This window comes from Rhinolophus sinicus, linkage group LG13 (genome assembly GCF_036562045.2).
Source record: "Rhinolophus sinicus isolate RSC01 linkage group LG13, ASM3656204v1, whole genome shotgun sequence".
NCBI classification, from domain to species: domain Eukaryota; kingdom Metazoa; phylum Chordata; class Mammalia; order Chiroptera; family Rhinolophidae; genus Rhinolophus; species Rhinolophus sinicus.
Window position 1 is genome coordinate 36,493,437 of NC_133762.1, and position 24,646 is coordinate 36,518,082.

General features: G+C 38.1%; 1 protein-coding gene and 1 long non-coding RNA gene across 2 annotated transcripts in view; one reads left to right on the forward strand and one right to left on the reverse strand.

The window, feature by feature from the left end:
• Window positions 1-15,131: 15,131 nt before the first annotated feature.
• LOC141568290 (uncharacterized) lies at window positions 15,132-16,783 on the reverse strand. The gene is made up of 2 exons (XR_012491408.1): window positions 16,649-16,783; window positions 15,132-16,236 (listed from the first exon to the last, which is right to left on the reverse strand). It is a non-coding gene; the product is annotated as an uncharacterized LOC141568290 (long non-coding RNA).
• TRPC4AP (transient receptor potential cation channel subfamily C member 4 associated protein) overlaps window positions 16,759-24,646 on the forward strand; it is a 62,842-nt gene continuing 54,954 nt past the window's right edge. Inside the window, exon 1 of the mRNA XM_019733470.2 lies at window positions 16,759-17,457. Within this exon, the coding sequence (XP_019589029.1) occupies window positions 17,290-17,457 (168 nt within the window). The 5' untranslated portion in view covers window positions 16,759-17,289. The remainder of the gene's footprint in view (window positions 17,458-24,646) is intronic.

Sequence of the window (24,646 nt, forward strand, 5' to 3'; positions counted from 1 at the left end):
TTTTCATTGTTGAGTTTTAAGTGTTTTTTGGTATATTTTCAGTAACAGTCCTTTATCGTATGTGTCTTGCAAGTATTTCCTCCCAGTCTGTGGCTTGTGTTTTCATTCTCTTGAATTCCCTCTTTCACTGTAATTTGTTTGTTGAAAAAACTGAGTTGTTTGTTTTATAGTTTCCCATATTACGGGTTTGCTAACTTCATCCCTGTAGTGTTTTTAAATATGAATCTCTGTGTTTTTTTGGAAATTGATGTGAAGATCTAGAGGCTTCCTCAGACTCAGATTTTTAAATTTTGTTTTGTTTTTATTTTGCAAGAATGGTTCATAAGCAATGTGGTCTATGGTTCATATACGATGTTGCATAATTCAAATAGACACATATGTCTGGTTGTCTGTAACAGCCACTTGTTGATCATTGCTTAGATTCATTATTTGAACAGAGGTTACAAAATAGTGCTATGCTAATTTGGCTAGAACACTTCTCTAAAGAAAGACATCCCCTCATTAACTATGTGGGTACCTTGAAGTATAGTTCATATAGGAAAATCGCAGTATTTGATGCTTTCTCTCTGTTTTCGAAATAATGAGGAGAGTCCTTAGCACCCTCCAAAGGTGACAATGAAGTTTGTGTTGTTTTAAAAGTACCGTGAACTCTTAGATTTAAACACATTTGATGGTTTTCAGTCCATTGGAATTATTATTATCGAAGCTCAAATTGTCACATTTCTGGCCAGCGGAAGCCTCTTTACAAGTTAGCAGCTAAGTCCTGTTAATACCACCCTGGTCATCTTTGATAGCTTCCTTGCTTTCTGGTGTAACAGGATGTTCCAGGCTCATGTTACACATTCCGATTTCTTGCCCCATCCTTGAACTGTTTCTCTAAATAGCTGAGAGGATGAATTTTAACCAGGAGCTTGTCTGGTTGTATCTGCCAACTTCATTTTTGCCCATGAATCTTTGTTAGTGCAGCTGCTGATCATTTTCTGCAGTTCAGGTGAAGCCCCTGTGGTCACCTTGATAGACAGGATATTTACTGCCTCCCTTTTATTACTTTGCCTCAAATAGAGACCCAGACCTACTCTTAATTCCCCATAGCAGAGATAAGAACTGCTGTAACTTTTAACAGGACTTGACTGAAAGCTGAGGAAATTATAGTATCTAAAAACTAACAACTACCATTAGTTATGGCTGCTCTTAGAGCCACAGTCCACCCCTTTCATTATTCAGGGCTTCTTTGTAGGGTAATGCCGGCTCACCCTACACTCGGACACCCCTGATCATCAATCAAACCCTAGAGTCTAGGCCAGAGAGAGGAAGGAAGGTCGTTTCCTAAAACCCACCCTCTTCCCCAACTTAGAGAGTTGTATTTTTTAGGGATTTATTAGCATAAAGTTGTTCTATTTTTTTTAAATTCCTATTATTAGGTATCCATGCCTCCTCTTTTTCTTGATTAGTCTTGCCAGAGATTTTTAATTTTATTTCTGTTTTTTTTCAAGAACAAACTTTGGCTTGGTTGTTGCTGTCAGTTGTTGGCGTTTATTTTCTATGGCCCTGATTTTGGCTTTCATTTTAATATTTCCTTCCTGTACTTTGTTTGAGTGATTCAGATGGAGTCTGTTTGTTACTGTGGCATAACTTAACGTGTAGGATAGTTTCCATTTGCCCCTCTGGATATACTTTCCACCCTCTTCGCCCCAAGAGGGTAAATAGTTCTTTACTCCTGTAGTCCTGGGTGAGCTTACTGGCTCTCTGGCTTTCCATTGGGTCCAGCCATTGGGACATCCAGGCAGGAGGTTGGAGAGAGGGAGTAGACTGAGGTCATGATATTTTTCCCCCGGCTCCCTTCTGGCAAGGTTGCTTCATGCTGGCGAGTCTCTCAATTGAAGATCAGTGTTTCTCTCAAGTTGGCCTGCTCTACACAACTCTTTCTTTTCAGGTAATGGTAACCTTTCCAGGGATGGTAATGGCAGCCCCAGATTACTGAGTTCTCTCCCTTGTGGTTTTCTTGTACTCTGCCCACACCTTTGTAAATAGTCTTTATTAAACCCTACTGTAACCTTCCTAATTAGAGTGAGTCATCTGTTTCCTGTTAGGTACATGACCAATACACCTAGAGACTATTAGGTCTGGTATGTTCTTAATTTAAAAATCGAAAGTTAATCATTTTTTTTACATCCTCCCAAATAAGAGAAAAGCATTCGATCAGCAATGTTGCAGGATTCAAGATCAATACATTAAAAAATCAGTTTATTTCTATATATTTGCAATTAACAATCCAGAAATGAAATTAAGAAAACAATTCCATTTACAATAGCATGAAAAAGAATAACTTACTTGGGAGTAAATTTAACAAAAGAAGTTCAAGAAGATTTGTACACTGAGAAGTATAAAACATTGTTTAAAATTTTTTTGTAAGACCTAAATAAATGGAAAAATGTTTCCATGTTCATAGATTAGAAGACATAATATCGTGAAAATGGAATTACTACCCAAATTGGTCTACAGATTCAATGCAATCTCTATTAAAATTCCAGCTGCCTTTTTAAAAAGAGAAATTGACAAGCTGATCCTAAAATTCATATAGAAACTTAAGGGACCCAGAATAGCCAAAACAATCTTGAAAAAGAACAAAGTTAGAGGAATCACATGTTCTGATTTCAAAAATTAATCAAGACAGTGTGGTACTGGCATAAGAATAGACACATAAATTAATGGAATAAACTGAAAGAGTTCAGAAAGAAACCCTTTTATTTATGGTCAATTGATTTTTGAAAAGCTGCCAAAGCAATTCATTGGGGAACATTTTTAACAAATGTTGCTGGCTGGGACAACTCGGTATCGATCTCCTTGTAAAAGAAAGATTTGGACCCCGATTTCACAACGTATAAGAAATTAACTCAATGAATCAAAGACCCAAATAGGAGCTAAAAGCATAAAATTCTTAGAAGAAAACATAGGCATAAGTCTTCATGACCTTGGATTAGGCAATGACGTCTTAGAGGACACCTAAAGCACATGCAAACAAAGAAAAACATATAAATTGGACTTTGTCAAAATTAAAAACTTTGTGCTTCACACTATCAATAAAGTGAAAAGACAACCTCCAGAATAGGAGAAAATATTTGCAAATCAAATATCTGAAGAGAGTCTAATATCCAGAATACATAAAGAACTCTTATAACTCAACAGTAAAAAGACAGCCCAAACAAAAAATGGGCAGAAGAGATAAATAGACATTTCTCCAAAAAGTATACATATGGCCAATAAACATGTGAAAAGTCAGTCAACATCATTAGTCATTAGGGACACGCAAGTCCAAACTACAGTAAAATAACCACTTCACCCAGAAAGATGATGTCTTAGTTAGCTTGGGCTGCTATAACAAAATATCATAAACTGAGTGGCTTATAAACAACAGAAATTTATTTCTCACAGTTCTGGAGGCTGGGAAGTCCAAGGTCAAGGTGCCGGCAGATTCCATGTCTGGTGAGAGCCTGCTTCCTAGACAGGAAGCTTCCTAGACTACTTCCTGTCTTCACTGTAACCTCACATGTCAGGAGGGTTGAGAGATCTCTCTGAGGCCTCCTCTTTAAGGGCACGATCATGGCCTAATCACCTCCCAAAGGCCCAGCACCTTGGGGTTAGGGTTTCAACATATGAATTTTGGGAGGACATAAACATTCAGTCCATTGCAGATGGATATAATAAAAAAGACGATCGCTGATGTGGAGAATTTGGAACTCTCATACACTGGTGGTGGGAATGTAAAATGGGGCAGCAGTGGTTTGGCAGTTCCCCAAAGAATTAAACATAGAATAACCATATGACCTACCAATTTTCATATATGAAAATTGGTAGGTCATATATATATATATATATATATATATAATGGTGAATGTTTAAATTTAAAAAATTTATTACAGTAAAAGATATGTTGCCATTAATCCCCCTCAAAATAGCCAAGAGAAATGAAAATGTGTCCACGTGAAAACTTATACACCAATGTTCGTAGCAGCATTATTCATAATAGCCAAAGGTGGAAAAAACTATAATGTCCATCAGCTGACACATGGTAAACAAAATGTGCTATAGCTATACAACAATATTCACCACAAGAAAAAATGAAATACTAATAAATACTACAACATGGTAAACCTTGAAAATACATGCTACATGGATGAAGTGAGACACAAAAGACCACATATTGTATTACTCCTTTTATATGACGTGTCCAGCATAAACCAATCCATAGAGACAGAAAATAAATTGGTAGTTGCCAGGGACGAGAGGAAGGGGAATGGGGAGTTACTCCTAATGGGTATAGGTGTTTTATTATTTTTTTTGGTGGATAATGAAAATATTCTGGAATTAGATAGTGATGATGGTTAAACAACTTTGTGAATGTACTGAAAACCAATGAACTGTACACTTTAATAGGGTGAATTTTATGGCATTGTGTTATATCTTTAAAAAAAACAGGTAAAAAAAAAAGGAAAAGAAAAAGAACATACACACACTACCTCACGAAGTAGCAGCAGTTTGCAGGCACAGTGTCGTCTAAATCCATACTTGGAAAATAAATTTAGCAGAGGAAACATTCTGCATGCAGAGGTAAGCAGTTCTGTTTACGTATTTTTTTAAACAAACTTTCTTGCTGTAGTAACAGTTTAGTGCCTTGGATCAGTGTTTTTGAGTGTTGGCTTATGACCCTTTCTGTGGGTCAAGAAATAAATTTAAGATGTCACAACTAACTTTTTAAATAATAGAACAGAATGGGTTAGAAAGTATGAGAGTGTGTCATGTGGATCCTTGGCAAGAGCCAAGGACATCGACACTATACTAAGGCTAATTGCATCATGTTGTGGGAGCGAGACAGAGAAGAAATGTGAAAAATATACACACTGGCTAAGCAGATTGTTTTATTCAGCACCCTGGCATCTAATTTAATTTTCTGGTATATGACCATCATCTTATAATGGGAGAATCGGGTATTGTTCAATTTTATATCAACATGATTTGAAGTTAGTTGTGAACTAAAGTGTGGGAGAATTTTATTAATTTCTGGCAACATTGTCATGACTTTTAACTGAGTTTTGGTTGGGAATTTGCAGTGTGGCTTTTCAAAAAGTGAATAATCAGGAAAATTTTGATGCATGACAAATGTAGCATTTTAATTGAATTAGTTCAAATTACCTTTAAATGGATTGTTTTAATGCTAAATATGCAATTGAGAAGGTGAAAAATATGGGAAGAGTGAATAGTGATATTGGGGAAAGTATTAACATTAATCGGCAATGACTTTATTTGTGCCTCATTAAAAAGAAAATGTAAGACAGCTTTTCAAAATACATGGTTTTATCAGATGTGCAAAACCAACGAAATGACATATACTAATGTATCATTTGTAATGATATTCTTGCAAATGAAAGCTTAAAGCCATCACAATTAAAAAGATACTCGGAAACATGACATGCTGACTTAGTCAATCCCTTGAATATTTTCCCCCCCAAAAAGGAAAAATATCGTTTGTGATGGGCAAATTTTCTGAGTCATGATGTAACTGTCATCGTTGTGTTGGGTTGCATATTGTGTGCCAAAAGAGGAAATTGCTCACATGGCTCCTGAAATAAAAATTATGATTCTGGCATATATTTTGGTATATACACTTTTTATGGTGAATCAATTGATACAAATATGTCTTAGCAAAAATATAATTTCTCCTTGAATCTGCACTGTTGTAGAAATTTAGAAGCAATGCTTACTATGTTGTTACAATCTGGTATAGATTTTGTGATCCAACTTGAGAAAGACGAGTTGAAAATTATACAACATTTAGTTTATGCCTGATATAAATGGTAAGGCCATTTTAGGGAAGGTCCTGTTATGTGTTTGGTTAACCTCCTCACACAAAACTGGATAAAAAATATTTACAGAATTGACAAGTACTATTTTTGCCAATATAAATTTGTCTCAAAAAAATAACAAAGTTTTTAAAAAATAATGTTATTTGGTATACTCATTTACATGTTGTAAATCTTTGGAAAACAAATAGATTCTGTTGAAATTCATGTATATGTTGGGAAATAGCAGTGAAAGTTGTTAATTTTATTAAAGGAAGCCAACACAATTGCCAATTCCTTGAAAAAAAATTGTAGAGCTGACCACACCACTTAGTTTATCATGTCAGTCAGTCTTAAAGGCTGTCTTAAAGGAAAGTCTACAGTAGGTTATAAGAATGCAAGAATGAAAATCCCATTTTTCCAGCTGAAAAGAAATCTCATTTGGAGAATATATTTAAAGTTGTTTTTTGAGTAACAGTGTTGGCCTATTTAACAGATATTTTAAAAACATTCTTAGAAAATTAAATGAGAAAGTTTGTGGGAAAGCAGTTCCTACATTTCAAGCCTATCCAATCATTCCAAATGGCATTCCTGCTATGGCAAGCAAGATCGCAATATACCATATGTGCCACTGGATTCATGATTCTTAAATGTGGCCACCTAGTCTTGCAGCATCAGCATCACCAGGGAACTTGTTACAAATGCAAACTTGAGGGCCCCACCCCAAAACTTCTGAATCAGAAACTCCGGGTAGGGCCGACAATACGCGTTTTAACAAGCCTTCCAGGTGATTCTGATGTAAGCTCAAGTTTGAGAACCAGGGTACTAGATACTCCCAACAACACTGCAACAAATTGATGAGGCCTTATTAAGAAAAGCAATTTGAATTAAACGATATGAAATTAGAGATTTAAAAAAAATTAAATGTAGTGGGGAAACATTGATTAATCACATTATATAAGTTTCTGGTGTACAATGTTATAATACATCATCTGTATATTCCATGTATGCTTACCACCCAAAGTCTAGTCTCCTGTGACCATATCTTTGACCCTCTTTACCCACTTTGCCCTCTCTCGACCCCCTTTCCCCCTGGTAACCACCTTTCTATTGTCTGTTTCTATGAGTTTGTTTTGTTTTGTTTGTTGATTGGTTGCTTTTTGTTTTACTTGTATAGCCCACATATGAGTGAAATCATGTGGTTCTTGTCCTTTTCTGTCTGACTGATTTCATTTAGCATGATACTTTCAAGATCCATCCATGTTGTCACAAATGGCAATATTTCATCTTTTTTTATGGCTGAGTAAAATTAGAGATTATTGTTGCACCTCATCTTCAGTGTTATGCTGACCTTGTAATGTCAGTTAGGGAATATTATATTTTTTTCTGGTCTTTGGGAGAAATTGTATATTGTGGGTATTAGTCGTTCCTTAAACGTTTGGTAGATTTCACAGCCACTGGGGACTGGAGTTTTCTTTGTGGGAAGGTTTTTAAATTGCAGATTCACTTTTTAAAATAGATATAGGGTTATTCCAATTTTCTATAGCTTCTTCTGTCCATTTAGGTGTAGTTCCCACTCCCCCTAGATATGTGTCCATTCCGTCTACATTTTCAAATGTATAGGCACAAAATTGTTCATGACAATCTTCATAATGCTGAAGAATCCCTTGAGATGATGTTCCCTTTTTCAATTTTTAACATTAATTCCCAGTTGGAATCTATTCTCTTTTTCTTTATAGAATCTATTCTAATTTGATTGATTGCTTTCTAGAACTGCAGCACAACAGGCAATCTGGGATTTCTTTTCCTTGTGCTGCCGCTTAAGAAACAAACAGAAAAATGATGGTTATGTAAAACAATATTTGGGGAAGCTGAGCGAAGGGCGTAAGGGAACTGTCTGTACTCTTCTTGCAACTCTTCTGTAAATCTAAAATCATTACAAATAAAAAGTCAGAAAGAAAAAAAAACGCAGAAAAATGGTGTTAATCATTCACTTATTCGTTAAGATTTACTCAAAAGGATTTTGGGTTATTTGTAAGACTTGAATCCACTACAGAATTTAAATTTGTCACCTGTGAAGAAGTCCCAAAGAATTATAGTAAAGATTCAGAGGCAGTGGCTTTTACTTTGAGGTTTCTTTCTTTTTAAAAGATGTTTTTTGGGATTGTTTCCAAAGAGGAATTTCAAAAAAAGATCAAGCCTGTGCAACTTTATTGGAATAATTATATAATTCAAGGAAACAACGCTTTGAATGTGCTTTGGTATATATTTGTGTTAAAGGGAAAAATTTGACTGCTTTATCCTTCTATCAGATACTATCTATCTAGGAAGGAAAGAAACCACTAGAATTAATTACAGAACAATACTAAAAAGGTTTGCAAACCAGGGTTAAGCTGTGAGAATCTGACCAGACTTGCTTCCAGAGTTCTGAAAAGGGCAGCAACTTAGTCTTACCGTATTTCCCTGAAAATAAGACCTAACCGGACCATCAGCTCTAATTGTGTCTTATATTAAAATAAGACCCGGTTATATTATATTATATTATATTATATTATATTATATTATATTATATTATATTATATTATATTATATTATATTATATTATATTATATTATATTATAGACCCGGTCTTATATTCTATTAAAATAAGACCAGGTCTTACATTAATTTTTGCTCCAAAAGACGCATTAGACAGAGGGTAAGGGGGGTGGGGGTGGGAGATGAGGGTAAGGGGGATCAAATATATGGTGATGGAAGGAGAATTGACTCTGGGTGGTGAACACACAGTGGGATTTATAGATGATGTAATACAGAATTGTACACATTAAATCTATGTAATTTTACTAACAATTGTCACCCCAATAAATTTAAAAAAAAAAGAAAAGAAAAATGAATCCAAGGACTCTGAAAGATTAAATAAAACCATTAAAATGAAAAAGAAAAAAAAAAGACGCATTAGAGCTGATGGTCCGGCTAGGTCTTATTTTCGGGGAAACAACGATCAAATATGGGATTTGCAGGAGTTGAGGAATCTCACCCTCAGCCTGATAGGGTATCTCTAAGGATTTAAGTCTGCCTGGAACATAGCGGGCACGTGAGGCACTATGGAAATTAGGGTTGAATGCTTAGGGGTAGAGCTGGATTATGTAGAGCTTTAAAAATGCCAGTTTAAGCCTTTGAATTTTACATATTTTGAACAGAAAACTTTCGTGTTAAAAATAATGTAATAGTAATAATGTTTTTTAGTATTTATTTCGTCCCAGGCCCTGTGTTAAGTGCTTTATATCAATGAACTCAGAACAATGCATTGAGGCAGATAATGCTTTTTTCTCTCCATTTACAGAAAAGCAAATTAAGGCCTCATAAAGTTAAGTAACTTGTTCAAGGTTATGATGCTTGTGTGGATTGGAGCCAGAATTGTAATTGCTTGTTATCTGTCTTCCTCCACTAAGTTCTGGGCCCTGGAAGGCACAAGCCATTCACAAATGTATCCCCAATTCCTAGGACAGTGCCTGCACAAAGTAAGTATGCAACAAATATTTTGTAAGTGACTAAAATTTATTGACCACATGCCTTTATTTATAATTGCACATATTCCATTTTTCTGTGATAATTTGTTGCTTTATGAACTCCCCATTTTATGCCTCTTTGTTGAGACGGCATATATCAAACACTTGACACTGAAACACATACAGTGTTTTTTAAATGTTAATTTTTTAAATGTTTTAAATGTTAATTTTCTTTCTTTCTTCCCTTTGCATTTCTAGCATAATTTCTGATGTATAGTAGGTATTCAGTGGACAGACCTTAGAGAGTTAATTTAGAGGCCACTATAGCAATCTGAGAACGCTGTGGCAAAACTTCTGCGTGTGTGTGCGCGCACATCTTTGAGGGAGAAAGGGTTCAAGCTTTCATCATAAAATTGTCCTCAGCCTCCCTAAAAGGTTAAGAACTGCTGTTGTAGATTAAGGAGTAACTGGCTATGGAAGTGAGGGAAGAATCTACGTCTGTGGTAATTGAAGCAGAGCTCTAGAGTGACTCAATTTTCTGAACTCAGGTCCGATCACATAGCTGGATAAACTCAAGTCTCACAGGGGCCATTTAAAATTAGGATTGTCCTAGAAGATATCAAAAGGACACAGGAACTGGCTTGAAAGAACTACCACTGGTCAATTTGGGACAATTTGAGCATCAAAAAGAATAATGAAAGAGAAATGAAAATATATATCTCAAAAACTTGTATAAGAGTTTCATAATAGCTTTATTCATAATAGCCCCAAACTAGAAATAACTCAAATATCCATCAACAGGAGAATGGATAAACAAATTGTGTATATTCATACAATGAAATACTTCCCAGCAGTAAAAAAAGAGCAAACCACTGACACCTGGAACAACATGGCTAAATCTGAGTAACATGATGCTGATTGAAAGAAGCTAGACACAAAAGACTGTATACTGTATGTTTCCATTTGTATGAAGTTCACTAATCTACCAAGGTGAAAATCAGAACAGTGTTTGCCTGGAGTGCAGGAGTTGACTGGGCATGAGGAAACTTTCCAGAGTGATAGAAATGTTCTGTATCTATTGGGGTATTGGCTACACAGGTATATACATGTGATAAAATTCATCAAATTAAATACATAAGGTCTGTGCATTTCACTATAGGTAATTGATAATCTAATAAACCAAAGGAAAATAGATTCACAACAGTAATGGATTATTACATATCAAATGAAAAAGAATCCATGAGTCCATAGTGATATACCACATAAAAAAGGGAAGAGCTCCTTTTTTTTTGCCCAGGAAAATATAATCTAATAAAGGGGAAGAAATGATAAAATTAGGAAATCACTAGTTTGCAACCACCAGCATAATAATCCAGTCAGGGATCGTTAAAGGATGCTAAAAACTACTCAGTGATTGGTAGTTGGGGAATAAGATATTTTTAGTCTCAAAGGCCGAAGATTATTTATTTATTTATTTATTTATGTTTAAAGATTTTATTGGGGAAGGGGAACAGGACTTTATTGGGGAACAGTGTGTACTTCCAGGACTTTTTTCCAAGTCAAGCTCTCATCCTTTCAATCTTAGTTGTGGAGGGCGCAGCTCAGCTTCAGGTCCAGTTGCCCTTGCTAGTTGCAGGGGGCGCAGCCCACCATCCCTTGTGGCAGTCAAACCAGCAACCTTGTGGTGGAGAGCCCGTGCTCCAACCAACTGAGCCATCCGGGAGCTCAGCAGCAGCTCAGCTCAAGGTGCCATGTTCCATCTTAGTTGCAGGGGACGCTGCCCACCATCCCTTGCGGGACCTGAGGAATTGAACTAGCAACCTGGTGGTTGAGAGCCCACTGGCCCATGTGGGAATCGAACCGGCAGCCTTCGGAGTTAGGAGCATGGAGCTCTAACCGCCTGAGCCACCGGGCCGGCCCCAGATTACTAATTAATTACAAAGGGGAAAGTATGTCTTTCCAATAAAGACACCTGGTGGACACCATATTAGCCAAGAGATCAAACTTGGTATTACCAGTAATGGGACAAATTTACACTATTTCCTCCCGATGTCAAGCAATGGGAAAGACACACCATCACCTATGTAGTATTCTTGCTAAAAAAGGTTTGAACCCCAGTCTAATCATGAGAAAATAGTCAAGCAGATTCAGATGGTAGGGCTTTCAGCACAGTTGGCCCAGACTCTTAAAAACTGTCATTATCATGAAAGACAGAAAAGATGAGGGGACTCTTCTAGATTAAAAGACACTAAAGAGACATGGTATTTATTGAATCCTCGATTGGGGGGCAAGACTATAAGGAAAATTGGGGGGGGCAACTGCAGACGTTTGACGGTGGACTATAAGGTAATATATCAACATTAGATTTCATAGGTGTGATGGTGTCACGGTTATTAGGAGCCAGTGTATCCTTGTCCTTGGGAGATAGTGCTGACATATTGGGGTGAAGTGTCATGATACCTGTAATTTACTTTCAAATGGTTTAGCAAAAAAAATGTGATCTACATATAGATATATGTATATATATAGATATATGTATATATCGTGTTTCCCTGAAAATAAGACCTAGTCGGACAATCAGCTCTAATGCGTCTTTTGGAGCAAAAATTAATATAAGACCCGGTCTTATAGTATAGTCTTATAGTATATAAGACCGGGTCTTATATTATATTATATATTATATTATATATATATTATATTATGTTATATTATATATTATATAAGACCCGGTCTTGCATTATAGTAAAATAAGACCGGGTCTTATATTAATTTTTGCCCCAAAAGACGCATTAGAGCTGATTGTCCGGCTAGGTCTTATTTTTGGGGAAACACGGTATATAAGATGTTAACAAACATTTTTGAAGAAATCATTGAGAGGTTGTACCTTAGAAATGTAATGTGAAAAAATGTAATTATACAAAATAACACCGCAGGACAATACACAGTTACATGAGACAGCTGTTTCTATGGTCTGAATATAACTGTGCCAGTTGCTTTGATTAAAATGGATTCTCTATAATTTGAAAAAAAAAAAAAGAATTTAAAAATTGCATCAGGAAATCCATCTGGCCAACTGGGATGAGCTTAATAGCTCATTTACAAGAAGTAATATCCTCTGACTAACGTCAGCATGTTTGGTTAAGCCATTGGGATTATTGTACAAAAACATTAGTCAGTTTAGGAGCTTCATTTTTTCTATTGCTGACCCAAATTGACATCAACTGGCCTCTTATGGGAGAGGTACTATGCCCTCTAGTGGTGAGAGACGCTTACCTGGTTTCTATGGAAAACGTCAGCAGGACCGAGAAAGTGGAAAGAGTGTCTTTACTCAGAGGTTTCTGGAAATCGCTCCTTATTTGCTAGTCACATAATGACCTTAATAACTGAATTTAATGTAATAATTTTTGACTCAGTGAATAGTCAGCTTTGGGGAATGTCTGGGCCAGGCTGGACTGAGGAATTACAAATTTAGGAATGGAAAGTGACATCTGTAGTGAGGTTAAAGCTGAGGTAGGAAGACTTGTCCTCAGCATGAGTGCCAAGGGAAACGTGGAGGGCCATTTGAACTGTAAAATTTGTCAGGATCCTGTCTCCTCACTGTGACAAGGATGAGTGCATACGCTACCATATGCCTAAGGATGAGCTCTGGGTAGAATCTCAGGGCTGTGATTGCCCAGAGAAGGCTGGCTGCTGGCCAGACAGTTCACCAATGCCCAGTGTATCCCTGGGGACGCCTTTTCTTTTCCTTTCTTTTTCTTAATTTCTAACATTTAAAAGACCTTTTTTTCCCGAGTGTGAACTATGTGACCTGTATAAAAAATTATGAAAAAATTTTAATAAACTAAAAATTACCTGAAATCTGTCTACATTGTGATAACAACAGTTGACATTCTGGATGACATTTAACATATATGACATTCTGTGATTGAACCACATACAGTAAGAATGTCTAATTAATTATACATTAATGGGATCATAATATACCTATGCCATTATAACTGACTTTATTTTTCTTTCAACAATGTGTGGTGAGCATCTTTCTATCCAGGTATAGATATATTTAAATTATTAAAATTCTATATGCTTATAATAAAATGCAAATAATAGTGTAAAAGGAAAATAAACATTCTTCCCCCACCTCCTGATTCCATTCCTCGGTAGTTATTGCTTTTAAGTATTTTGTGCATACATATAAATTTATGGGTTTTTTTACACAAATGGGATCATATGACACATATTGGACTTCCATGAGCTTTTTTCACTTACTATGTCATGAACATTTTCCCATGTCAGTGTGTGTGTATGCGTGTGTGTGTGTGTGTGTCCTATTCCTTTTAGTGACTGCATAGTATTCTACTGTCTAGATGAACCCTGGTTCATTTAGTCAGTCACCTACTAATGGATATATAGGTTGTTTCCAGTATTTTGATATAAATACCTCACTGAATATTTTTTCAAATTAAAGTTTATTGGGATGACAATTGTTAATAGTTACATAGGTTTCAAATGTACAATTCTGTAATACGTCATCTATATATCACATTGTGTGTTCATCACCCACAGTCAGTTCTCCTTCTATTACCATATATTTGATCCCTTTTACCCTCATCTACCACTCCCCCCCTTACTCTCTGTTAACCACTAAACTATTGTCTGTGTCTATGAGTTTTTGTTTCTCCTTTTGTTTTGTTCCTTTGTTGTTTTCTCACTGAATATTTTTGTAATACACCTTGGTATACTTGTATAATTATTGTTAAAACATAAATTCCTAGAAGCCGATCAAAGGATATGCATGTTTAATTTTATTTGAAAACTTACTATTTTATTTTGTAAATAATGATATTTGATGGCTGAAATATTCCATTATATGGAAATACTAGAATTTATTTAACCATGATCCTATTTTGTTTACATTGTTTTTACTATCACAAATAATACAAGTATTTTGTATGTAAATCATCATCATATCCAATAGTATCATTAGAATAGATTTCTAAAGGAGTAATTATTGAGTCAAAAAGTTTGGGTTTCTGTATGACTTAATTCATATTGCTAGAAGATTGCTTTCCAGAAAGGTATGTCAATTTACATTCTCCCCATCATCATTCTACTATTAGTAGAATTGAGGATGGGTATCTTTTTATACATTTACTGGCCATTTATTTTTCTTCTGTGAATTGCTTTTTCCTTTCTACCTATTTTTCTGTTGGTTTGTTTGAGTTTTCCTTGTAGTTTTGTAGGAGTTCTCTGCATCTGTTCATTAACTCATTGAGCCAGTAAACAAATATTTGATCACCTACTAGGTGCCAAGTACTATTCTAGGTGCTGGAGATGAGTGCAGCAATGAACAAAACAGATCAAAATTATACTCTATTCAGGAGGAGGGGTGCAGAAAGTTAACAACTGTATGTCAGGTGGAGATAGTGCTATGAAAATAAAGTAGGTAATAAGGTGGAGAGTGTAAGGAATGCTATTTTATGTGGATAGTCAGAGAAGGTCTCTCCTCGAACAGAAACCTGGAGTACATGAGGAAACAAGCCATTCAGAGAACTTTCTGGGGATGAAAATTTCAGGCAGAGAGCACAGTAGGTTCTTCATAAATTCTGCTCTTGACTCTATTTTAATACCACTGATTTTATTTTTCAGTTGTTTATGGTGTCTTATACAGAAGGTTTTGATGTTATTGAGGTCAAGCTTGTCAATCTTTTCCTATTCATGACTTCTGAGTTTTATGATTGAGAAGAACTTTTCTAACCCCAAATCATAAAAGTATTTCACAGATTCATTTCTACTATTTTTTTTTTTTTTTTTTTTTTTTGCAGCCCAGAAGTGGTCATCTTTTATTAGGTGTCAATTAGGATACGAAAGGATTCAGGGGTGCTAGGCAAAAGTCATGGTCAGGAATGTAGAGTGTGCCTTCCACACTGAGCCCTCTTCAGTGGTAATTGTGTTGCCTGTGTGTCGCTGCTCATGTTTGAGTTCCTTGTAATAACAGCAGTGGTTGAAAAGCACATAAGCTTCCAGCACCATAGAAACCCCAGTGCCCAGCAACACTCCCTTTCTTCACATTGACATCTTGTTGTAATACTGGTAATAACCTCTTTGAAATGCTCCAACAATGTCTTTAGGGGTGAAATCCCGCATCAGTATCCACCTTGACAGCTCCCCTATTTTGACATCCATGAGTTTCTTCTCCTTCATTGGGATGACTGATTCCGTCTTCGAGTCGGAGGTATCCGCTCTGCCCATTTCTCTATTTTTATACTTTGATTTTTAACAGCTTTATTAAGGTATAACTTACATATCATAAAATTCACATTTTGAGTGTACAATCCAATGATTTTGAGTTGTATTACATTACCACAACCCAGTTTTAGAACTATACTTTGATTTTATATATAGCTTTTAACGTGTCTGAGATTCATTTTAGATTTTAGTGTGAAGTTAAAGACCTTTTTTTTCCTTTCCCCATTGATTTGAAATATCTCCCTTACTACATACTAAAATTCCATGAATGCCTGGATCTATTTCTGGTCTCCCTGTTCCCGGGGTCACAAATGAGGTTTTATTTGACCCATGGCATTTTCAAAATTGGGAAATTTCACATAAAAACCCAGATTTTTGGCTTTTCTGGAAAAACTAGAAGATCCAGCAACAATCCCATAGAGGCAGTAGAGACCACTCATTTTAAACAGGGTGGTGACCATAATCCAAGTTTTCCTGGGACAGTCCCCATATATGCCTACTGTCCCAGTGTAAATCAATACCGTCCTTTCATTCTTAAAAATGTTCTGGTTTGGGGGCAGCCGGATGGCTCAGTTAGAGTGTGAGCTCTGAACAAGGTTGCTGGTTCAACTTCCACATGGGATGGTGGGCTGTGCCTCCTGCAACTAGATAGAAGGACAACGACTTTGAGCTGATGGGCCCTGGAGAAACACACTGTTCCCCAATAAAAAAAAAACAAAAACAAAAAAACAATACACAGAAACAAAAAAAAACTTTAAAAAAAGTATTCTGGTTTGGGGGATAAATTGAGTCACAATCCCCATCATTCCTTATTGCATCACACCCAGCACTCCTCTGTCAATTATAAGACCCTTCCCAGGAAGGCGCAAGGGAAGGTGACAACTAGGTCCTGCCACAGAAGTTTGCCAAAAGAATGATTATGTCGAGAGAATATACTATCTGGTGAGGAAAACTTAGGACAAGGTTTCTCTGACAGAATATGATGTAATTTACCAATTCCTATCCCTTACATTATTTCATTTAACTTTATAACTGGTATCCAGTTTCACAACTTACCGTTAGTTATTGTGCGTTTATTTGCGTACGGATTTGGGGTCTTCCCCTGTAACCTGCATTCCAAAACAGGAACCTAGTTAGTCTCTTCCGCTCACCACTGTATTCCCAGTGACCTGTTGGGTGCGGTGTGCAGAACAGGCCCCTAGGAACTATTTATTGGCTGAATAGGCAGGCTCCCAGGAACTATGATTGAATGAACTAACGAGGAAATTCACACGCAGGGAGTCGAGGTCCGTGGCGAGTCAAGGGCAGAGAGAGGAAGGCAGGCATTAATCCAGCGGCCTGATTCCTGGCCTGGAGCCCACGATCTTCTCCAGGGCAGTTGGATATAACCTCCCGAAACAGACAAGAAATGGGGAAGTGCGCACGCAGGACTTGACTTCGACCGGAAGGATCTCGCCGAAATGCCGGACCAAGGGGCCAGAAAAACTGGTGCAGGAAACCACCTCTCTCATTCGCACCTGCTCCGCCAGGGATCAAGACTACATTTCCCAGCAGCCCCCACGGCGCGCAGGCCCCTGCCACGCGGCTTGCGCCTCCGCTGACGGCCCGCTGGGGGCGCTACGGCGACCCCTCCGCCACCCCGTAGAAATCTCCGCGGCCCTGGGTCCGCTTGCTTCCTGTTTGTCGGACGAGAAGACATGGCGGCGGCGCCGGCGTCTGCTGGGTCTGGGGCCGACCGAGGGCGACGGGCAGCGGCAACGGTGGCGGCTTGGGGCGGATGGGGCGGCCGGCCGCGGCCCGCTAACATTCTGCTGCAGCTGCGGCAGGGCCAGCTGACTGGCCGGGGCCTGGTCCGGGCCGTGCAGGTACGAAGCCGGCCCGGAGGGGCGGGGCGGGGCGGACCAGGCGGGAGCTGGCGGGGGGCCGGGGAAGAGGCCTTTCCGGGCCGCCGCAGTGTGGGTCCGACCCCCCTTGGCCGGCCCCTGGGCGTCCCCGTTGACTGCACGGACGCTGTCAGCCGCGGTGGGGCGGTGGGCAGCGGCCGTTTAGAGGCCCCGGTTAGGGGCGGAGCGGGGCTGGGCTGCTTCGGGCATTGATGGCGTGTAGGAGCCCTGGGCCCAGCTCCTGGATCCAGCTTTCCCTGCGCCACGTCTACAATCTGGGGGACTCGGGACGGATTTGCTTTAGTCTGTGCGGGCCTGGAGTTTCTCCCCTGTGAAGTGGGCGGTGGGTCATCACTACAGCCCCAAACGGTTCTTAAGCTTATCATATGTCATTCTCTCTGAGAGGCCTTTCCTTGACATTCCCCTCCATCCCCCGTAGCTCCCCATTGTTAGTCAGTCACAGCCCTGAATTCGTTTCGTTCACGTTACTTTCTTGGTGTGTAATTACCTATTTCTTTGTTGTCTACCCGTTTTTCTCGCCAGTGTCTCACGTTAGGCTGTGCTCCAACGGGTGCAGGGACTATCTGTTTTGCCAATGTAGAGCGTCATGGTTAAGAGCGAGGACTCAGGAGTCAGGCCTGGATTCAAAGCCCTGCTCTCTTCTTGCTTGGGCAAGTTACCTTTCTGTGCCTCAGTTTCCTCATTTGTAAAATGGAGATAATAATTAGTAACCTACTTCTTAAGGTGCTGTGAGGATCAAAAGAGACAATTATGTAAAGTATTAAGTGCATTTCTGGTGCCCAGTAAGGGCAGAAGAGCAATCAGTTAATATAAATGCTGTTATTTGGTGTCTGGCTTATAATAGGCGCCTAGTATATGATAGTTTTTTTGTTTGTTAGTTTGTTTTTAATGAATGAATGAATGAAGGCCATCGCTTTAGGGCAGTGGTGTCCAAACTTCTTTCAACGTTTTTCACCAAGGGCCATATGCGGTAAAATACACAAACAGCCGGGCCACTCACTCGAGGTGAAGTACGTATTGCCTCACCTGGTTTATTTAAGTAAACTAAATATATTTTTGGAATTTGCTGCGGGCCAATAAAAAATGGATTGCGGCCGCAGTTGGCCCGTGGGCCACAGTTTGGACACCCCTGCTTTAGGGTAAAGCAGGAAGAATAAGAGGTAGGCTCCTTCCCTTTCCCCTCCATGTTCCCAGAATTTTCCTTGTAATCACACCTGTAAAATGTAAGCTTAATTTAAAGACAGCTTTTACATAAAGAAACTTGAAGGATGCATAAGAAAGTAATAAAGTGGTTGGTGGGAGTGGTTGGTGGGGAATTGGATGGATGGAGGAGAAAATGGGAGTGAGACTTTTCACAGTATAGCTTTATGTATATTACTATTGAGCCATTTCAGTGTTACTTACATGATTAAAAGGACAGAATAAAATAAAGACCAGGTGGTCTCTGTGTGTGGAGGGCTATAGATGAAGAAGCAGGTCTAGATGAGTAGTGTTTTCCCGGACATCAGATAACCATAGGTGAGGAACATTTTCCCCCTGCCATCCTTCTCTATTTGCCTTAAGAAGATCCTGGAAATACTTGCTCTATCCTTCTTTAAACCCCAGTACCTTATTACTTGTATCGGGGATAGACAGAAAGGGAACTAATTCATCTTCACTGAGCAAATACTTTGTGTCAAGCTTTACACAAGGTATACTATGTCTTTCTTTAATCCTCAGTCTTTTGAATTAGGTGTCAAGACTCCTCCTCCCTTGACACCCAGGAGAAAACTAAGTCTCACAGAGGTTAGATAATTTGCTCCTAAACACCATCTTTTTAATCCTCTGTGTGCTGAGGGCAGTAAGGAGCCACAGAAGTTCTTTAGTAATAATGAATGAGGCAATGTAGGACACTTCATTTGTTCTCAGTGCTGGATCACTTGGAATTGGACGAAGACTGGAGAAGCTCACCAGATAGAAGGCTGCTGGAATCTTGGTTTAGGCTGGTTATTGTAGTGATGGAGAGTTGTATACAGGTGTAGGAGCTATTTCAGAGGTTGAGATGGAGGCCCCTTCCCAGAACTCTAGTGAGGATAAAGTGGGGACCTTAATCTTTCATATGTGTCCTTTCTTGGTAAGTTTCCTTGATCTCGTCCTTGCCACACCTCCCTCTCTTCCTCCTGTCCCCGTCTCCTTTCCCTCTCCCCCCTCCACATTACAGAATAAATTAGTTCCTTATAGGTGTGAAGTTATTTCCATAACACATCCATTATCGCATGTGGTATACTGGGAAAGACCAGATGTAAAAACACGTTTTTAATTGCAGTTAAAAAAAGTAACATAAAATTTACCATCTTAACCATTTAGAAAATATAATTTAAGTTTAAAGAAATAAAGCTAATTAAATAACTTTAAACAAATAGAAATTAACTACAAGGTATAGAGTTAAAAACTGAGTTGTAACATTTTGCTAACCATTTGTAAGTGTACAATTCAGTAGTGTTAAGTATATTAACACTGTTGTGAAACAGATCTCCAGAATTTTTTCATCATGCAAATCTGAAACACTATACCCATTAAACAACAACTCCCGTTTTCCTTCCCTACCACACCAGACTCTGGCAACCACCATTCGACTTGCTGTTGCTATGAATTTGATTACTTTAGATACCTCATGTAAGTGGAATCGTTCACTTAGAATAATGTCCTCAAGGTTCACCCATGTTGTAGCAAGTAACAGGATTTCCTTGGAAAAGACCAGCTTTTCAAGTAAATTAGACCTAGCTTAAACCCTAGTTCTGTTACTGAGTGACCTACGTTATGTTATGTAATCTCTCTGAACCTCAGTTTCCTTATTTCTGAAATGGCAACAGTAACATCTACCTCATAATGTTAGGAAGATTAAGTGAAACTATGTCTAAAAAGTTTGGCAAGTGTATGGTGCATAGATATTAATCATAGTAAATAGTCGCTATCAGCTTTCAGCTGTTAGACTGGGCTTCTTGAGGGACTTGGTCTTATTTTTCGTTGTGTCTGCCGAGGCTGAAACAGTGCCAGGCACTTGATAGGTACTCAGGTCTCAGGAAATTGAATTGAAATATTGTATACGAGGGCACGGTCCCCTTCCTTAGTCCCGTTCTGTCTATACCCCCAAACAGTCCCTTGACTTTAAAGAATTCTGGGATCAGATTTCCTAGGTTCGAATCCCAGCTCTGGTACATACTTGCTGCATGTCTCTGGGCAATTTACTTAATTTCTTTATGTCTCAGTTCATTTGTAAAATAGAAATAACCATGGGACTAACTTCCTAAGGTTGTGGTCAGGAAGAAATGAGTTAATACATATAAAGCGTCTAAAATAGGGTCTGAAACACAGTAAGCTTGCTATAAAGGTTAGTGGGTATTGTCTTTAAATACTCTATATTCTGATGGATCCTAAATCTGTATTTCCATCCTGATTTCTCTCTTTTACTCCAGATGGGTATATCCAAATACTTTCTCAGCCTGTCCAGTTAGATAGCTAATGGGCATTTCAGACTTAATATGTCAAAAATAAAATTCCTGATTCCTCTTAGACCAAACCTGATCTTCCCCAAGTCTTCCCAATTTCCCTAAATGGAACTTAAGAGGAGCCTGGGAGAAGACTCCTGGCCACATGATTTAGAATGGGCCTGTCCTACTTAGATTTTAGTGTGACTTATTTCCATCTCCCTTTCAATTTGCCCTTTGTCGAGGTAATAAAATATACTGGTATGATGCTTGAGCGTTTACAGAGCCTGTTCACACATCAGCACATTTGATCCTTAAATCAGATCTTATAAATCCCTTGCTTAATGCCATCCCATTGCAGTTAGAATCAAATCCAGATTCCTTACTGCGAATGTACAAGACCCTGCGTGGTCAGTAACAACTGAGGGAAAGGGGTAGACTAGGCAAACCATGGGCTCTAGAGCAGAGTGACACAGGTCTTAACCCACCAGCCCTAGAGATCTTCAGTTTGGCATTCTAGTGACAAGCTGGGTTATGGCATCCTCGTTCTGTTTCCCAAATGCCAGTCCTTGCTTCCTTTATGATCATTGTATCCAAATTATACCTGAGTGTTAACTTCCTATTTTTTCTTTAGAGTCTTCTCCCTTTTTAAAAAATATTTCAATAGGCACTACTTGTTTTAACCTCATTCTAAGCATTAGTATTTGTGAAGCCTAGGGGTTTAAGTCATATAACAGCCTTCCCTTGGCCTGTCAAGGGAAACTTGATGCTGAAAAAACCCTGGACAGGATAAATTCAAAATACCATTAATTTTAACAGGAAGTTTTTATATTCACAAACCATAAAATTCACTCCTAATTATATTGAAACAAAGCAAATTCTATTAAAGGGGACACGAGTATTCATTGATTACCATTTGTTATCAGAGTAAGCTAACAGTATTTAATCTTCATTAATTATCTTTTTGAGATGGCTGTTTACTTGCACTTAATATGATATTTTGAGGCATTAGATATCTCACACTTAGGACTAAACAAACAAGATATACATTGATGCTTATGGAATGCAGCCTTTAATTATTTAAATAAGAAAAGCAGTAAAGACAAAATAAATCAATGAAAACTAGAAATGTCCGGAAATGTCACGTTCAGTCAACAGGTTGATAGCCCAGGCAGCGTGATACAAGAGATTATCACTGGTCTAAACTGTCAAACCACAAGTACTCCGAGAGAAAAAAACCCACACAACACCTGCCAATAATTCAGGCTTAGCAGAGGACTGGACGGTGGCTCTTTCCTCACAGCACTCAGCTGTTACAGGAAAGCAAAATCCAAATGATTGTTTTAAAATGAGAGTAAATGCCTTGTAAGACAATGTAGAGATAGTAAAAGAAATTCCTGTGAAGTCGAACATTTGGAATATTGTTGGGAGGTCCTCTGTGTGCCCTGCCCCACTTTTCACGCCAAAGTTCCAACCACTGTTCATATTGTGGGTGTTCCTTTTGCAGGGGGAGTCCAGAAAGCAGGAGAGCCAGTTTTTTGGTTTTTTTTCAGTTACAATTGACATTCAATATTATATTAGTTTCAGGTGTGCAGCATAGAGGTTAGACGTTTATATAACATATGAAGTGATCCCCAGTAAATCTAGTACCCCCTTGACACTATACATAATTATTAGAATATTATTGCTGTACTTTATATCCCCATGACTATTTTGTAACTACCAATTTGTACTACCCAATTCTTTCACCTTTTTCACCCAGTCCCCCAAACCCCCTCCCAACCTCCCACCTGACAACCATCAGTTTTCTGTATCTGTTGAGTTTGTTTCTGTTATATTTGTTCATTTATTCTGTTTTTTAGATCCCACATATAAGTGAAATCATATGGTATTTGTCTTTCTCTGTCTGACTTATTTCAGTTAGCATAATACCCTCTAGGTCCATCCATGTTGCTACAAATGGTAACATTTCATACTTTTTATGGCTGCGTAATACTCTATTATGTATATATGTCCCACATAGTTATCTGATCGTCTCTTGATGGACACCCAGGTTGCTTCCATGCCTTGGCTGTTGTAAATAACGCTGCAGTGAACATAGGGTGCAGATCTCTTTTTGAATTAGTGCTTTGGATTTCTTCGGATAAATACCTAGAAATGAGATTACTGGGTCACAACGTGGTTCTAGTTTTTAATTTTTTGAGGAACCTCCATACTGTTTTTTACAATCCCACCAACAGTGCACAAGGGCTCCCTTTTCTTTACATCTTTGCCAGTATTTGTTGATTTATTGATGATAGCCATTCTGACAGGTGTGAGGTGATATCCCATTGTGGTTTTAATTTGCATTTCTCTGATGATTAGTGATGAACATTTTTTCATGTCAGTTGGCCATTTGTACTCTTTGGAGAAATGTCTCTTCAGGTTTTCTGCCCACTTTTTAATCTGATTGTCTTGGTGTTAAGTGGTATGAGTTCCTTATATATTTTGGATATTAACTAACCCCTTACCGGATGTATCATTGATGATTATCTTCTCCCATTTAGTAGGTTGTCTTTTCATTTTGTTGATGGTTTCCTTTGCTGTGCAGAAACTCTTTAGTTTGATGTAGTCTCATTTGTTTATTTTTCTTTTGTTTCCCTTGCCTGAGGAGACATATCCAAAAAAATATTACTAAGAGCAATGTCAGAGCTTATGTCTATGTGTTATTCTAGGATTTTATGGTTTCAGGTGTTACATTTAAGTCTTTAATCCATTTTGAGTTTATTCTTCTATATGGTGTATGAAAGTGGTCTAGTTTCTTTTTTTTTTTTTGCATGTATCTCCAGTTTTCCCAACACCATTTATTGAAGAGACTGTTTTACCCCACTGTATGTTCTTGCCTCCTTTGTCATAGATTAATTGACCCTGTAGGCATGGGTTTATTTCTGGGCTCTCTGTTCCATTGATGTATATATGTGTTTTTATGCTAGTACCATGCTGTTTTGATTACTAGGGCCTTGTAGTATAGTTTTGATATCAGGTAACTGATACCTCCAACTTTGTTCTTTCTCAAGATTGCTTTGGCTATTCAGGGTCTTCATGGCCCCATATAAACTTTAGGATTATTCTAGTTATGAAAAATGCCATTGGTATTTTGCTAGGGATTGTGTTGAATCTGTAGATTACTTTGAGAGTATGGACGTTTGAACAATGTTAATTCTCAGGAGAGCCAGCATTTCTAAATAACACGCTCATAAGGCTGTTTACTGACTTTTCTATTTTAGACGTTATCTGTTTTCTTCCCCTTGTAGAAGACTAGGATTCATTTTGTAGCCCCCTACACCACATGTTTTGTCTCTCTCGTTCTCCTGCTGTAGTTATATCACACTTGGCTTTGATGTTAAGTATTGACATTACGATGGTGATGCTGACATGGTTGTTTATAGCAGAGCCACATAGATCGTGTACAGCGGTTAGATTTGTGTTGTAGAAGTTTTTTCTTAGGGTTAAAAGTCACCCTTTCACTCGATTTTTAAAATTGAGATATAAATATAGTAGAATTCACTCTTTTTAGTGTATAGTTCTATGAGTTTTGGCAAATGGATAAGTTGTGTGGCCAATGCTACAGTCAGGATATAGAAAATGCCCTGGTAGTAGTCAGCCTCTTGCCCACCCCCATCCTCTGGCAACCGCTCATCTGG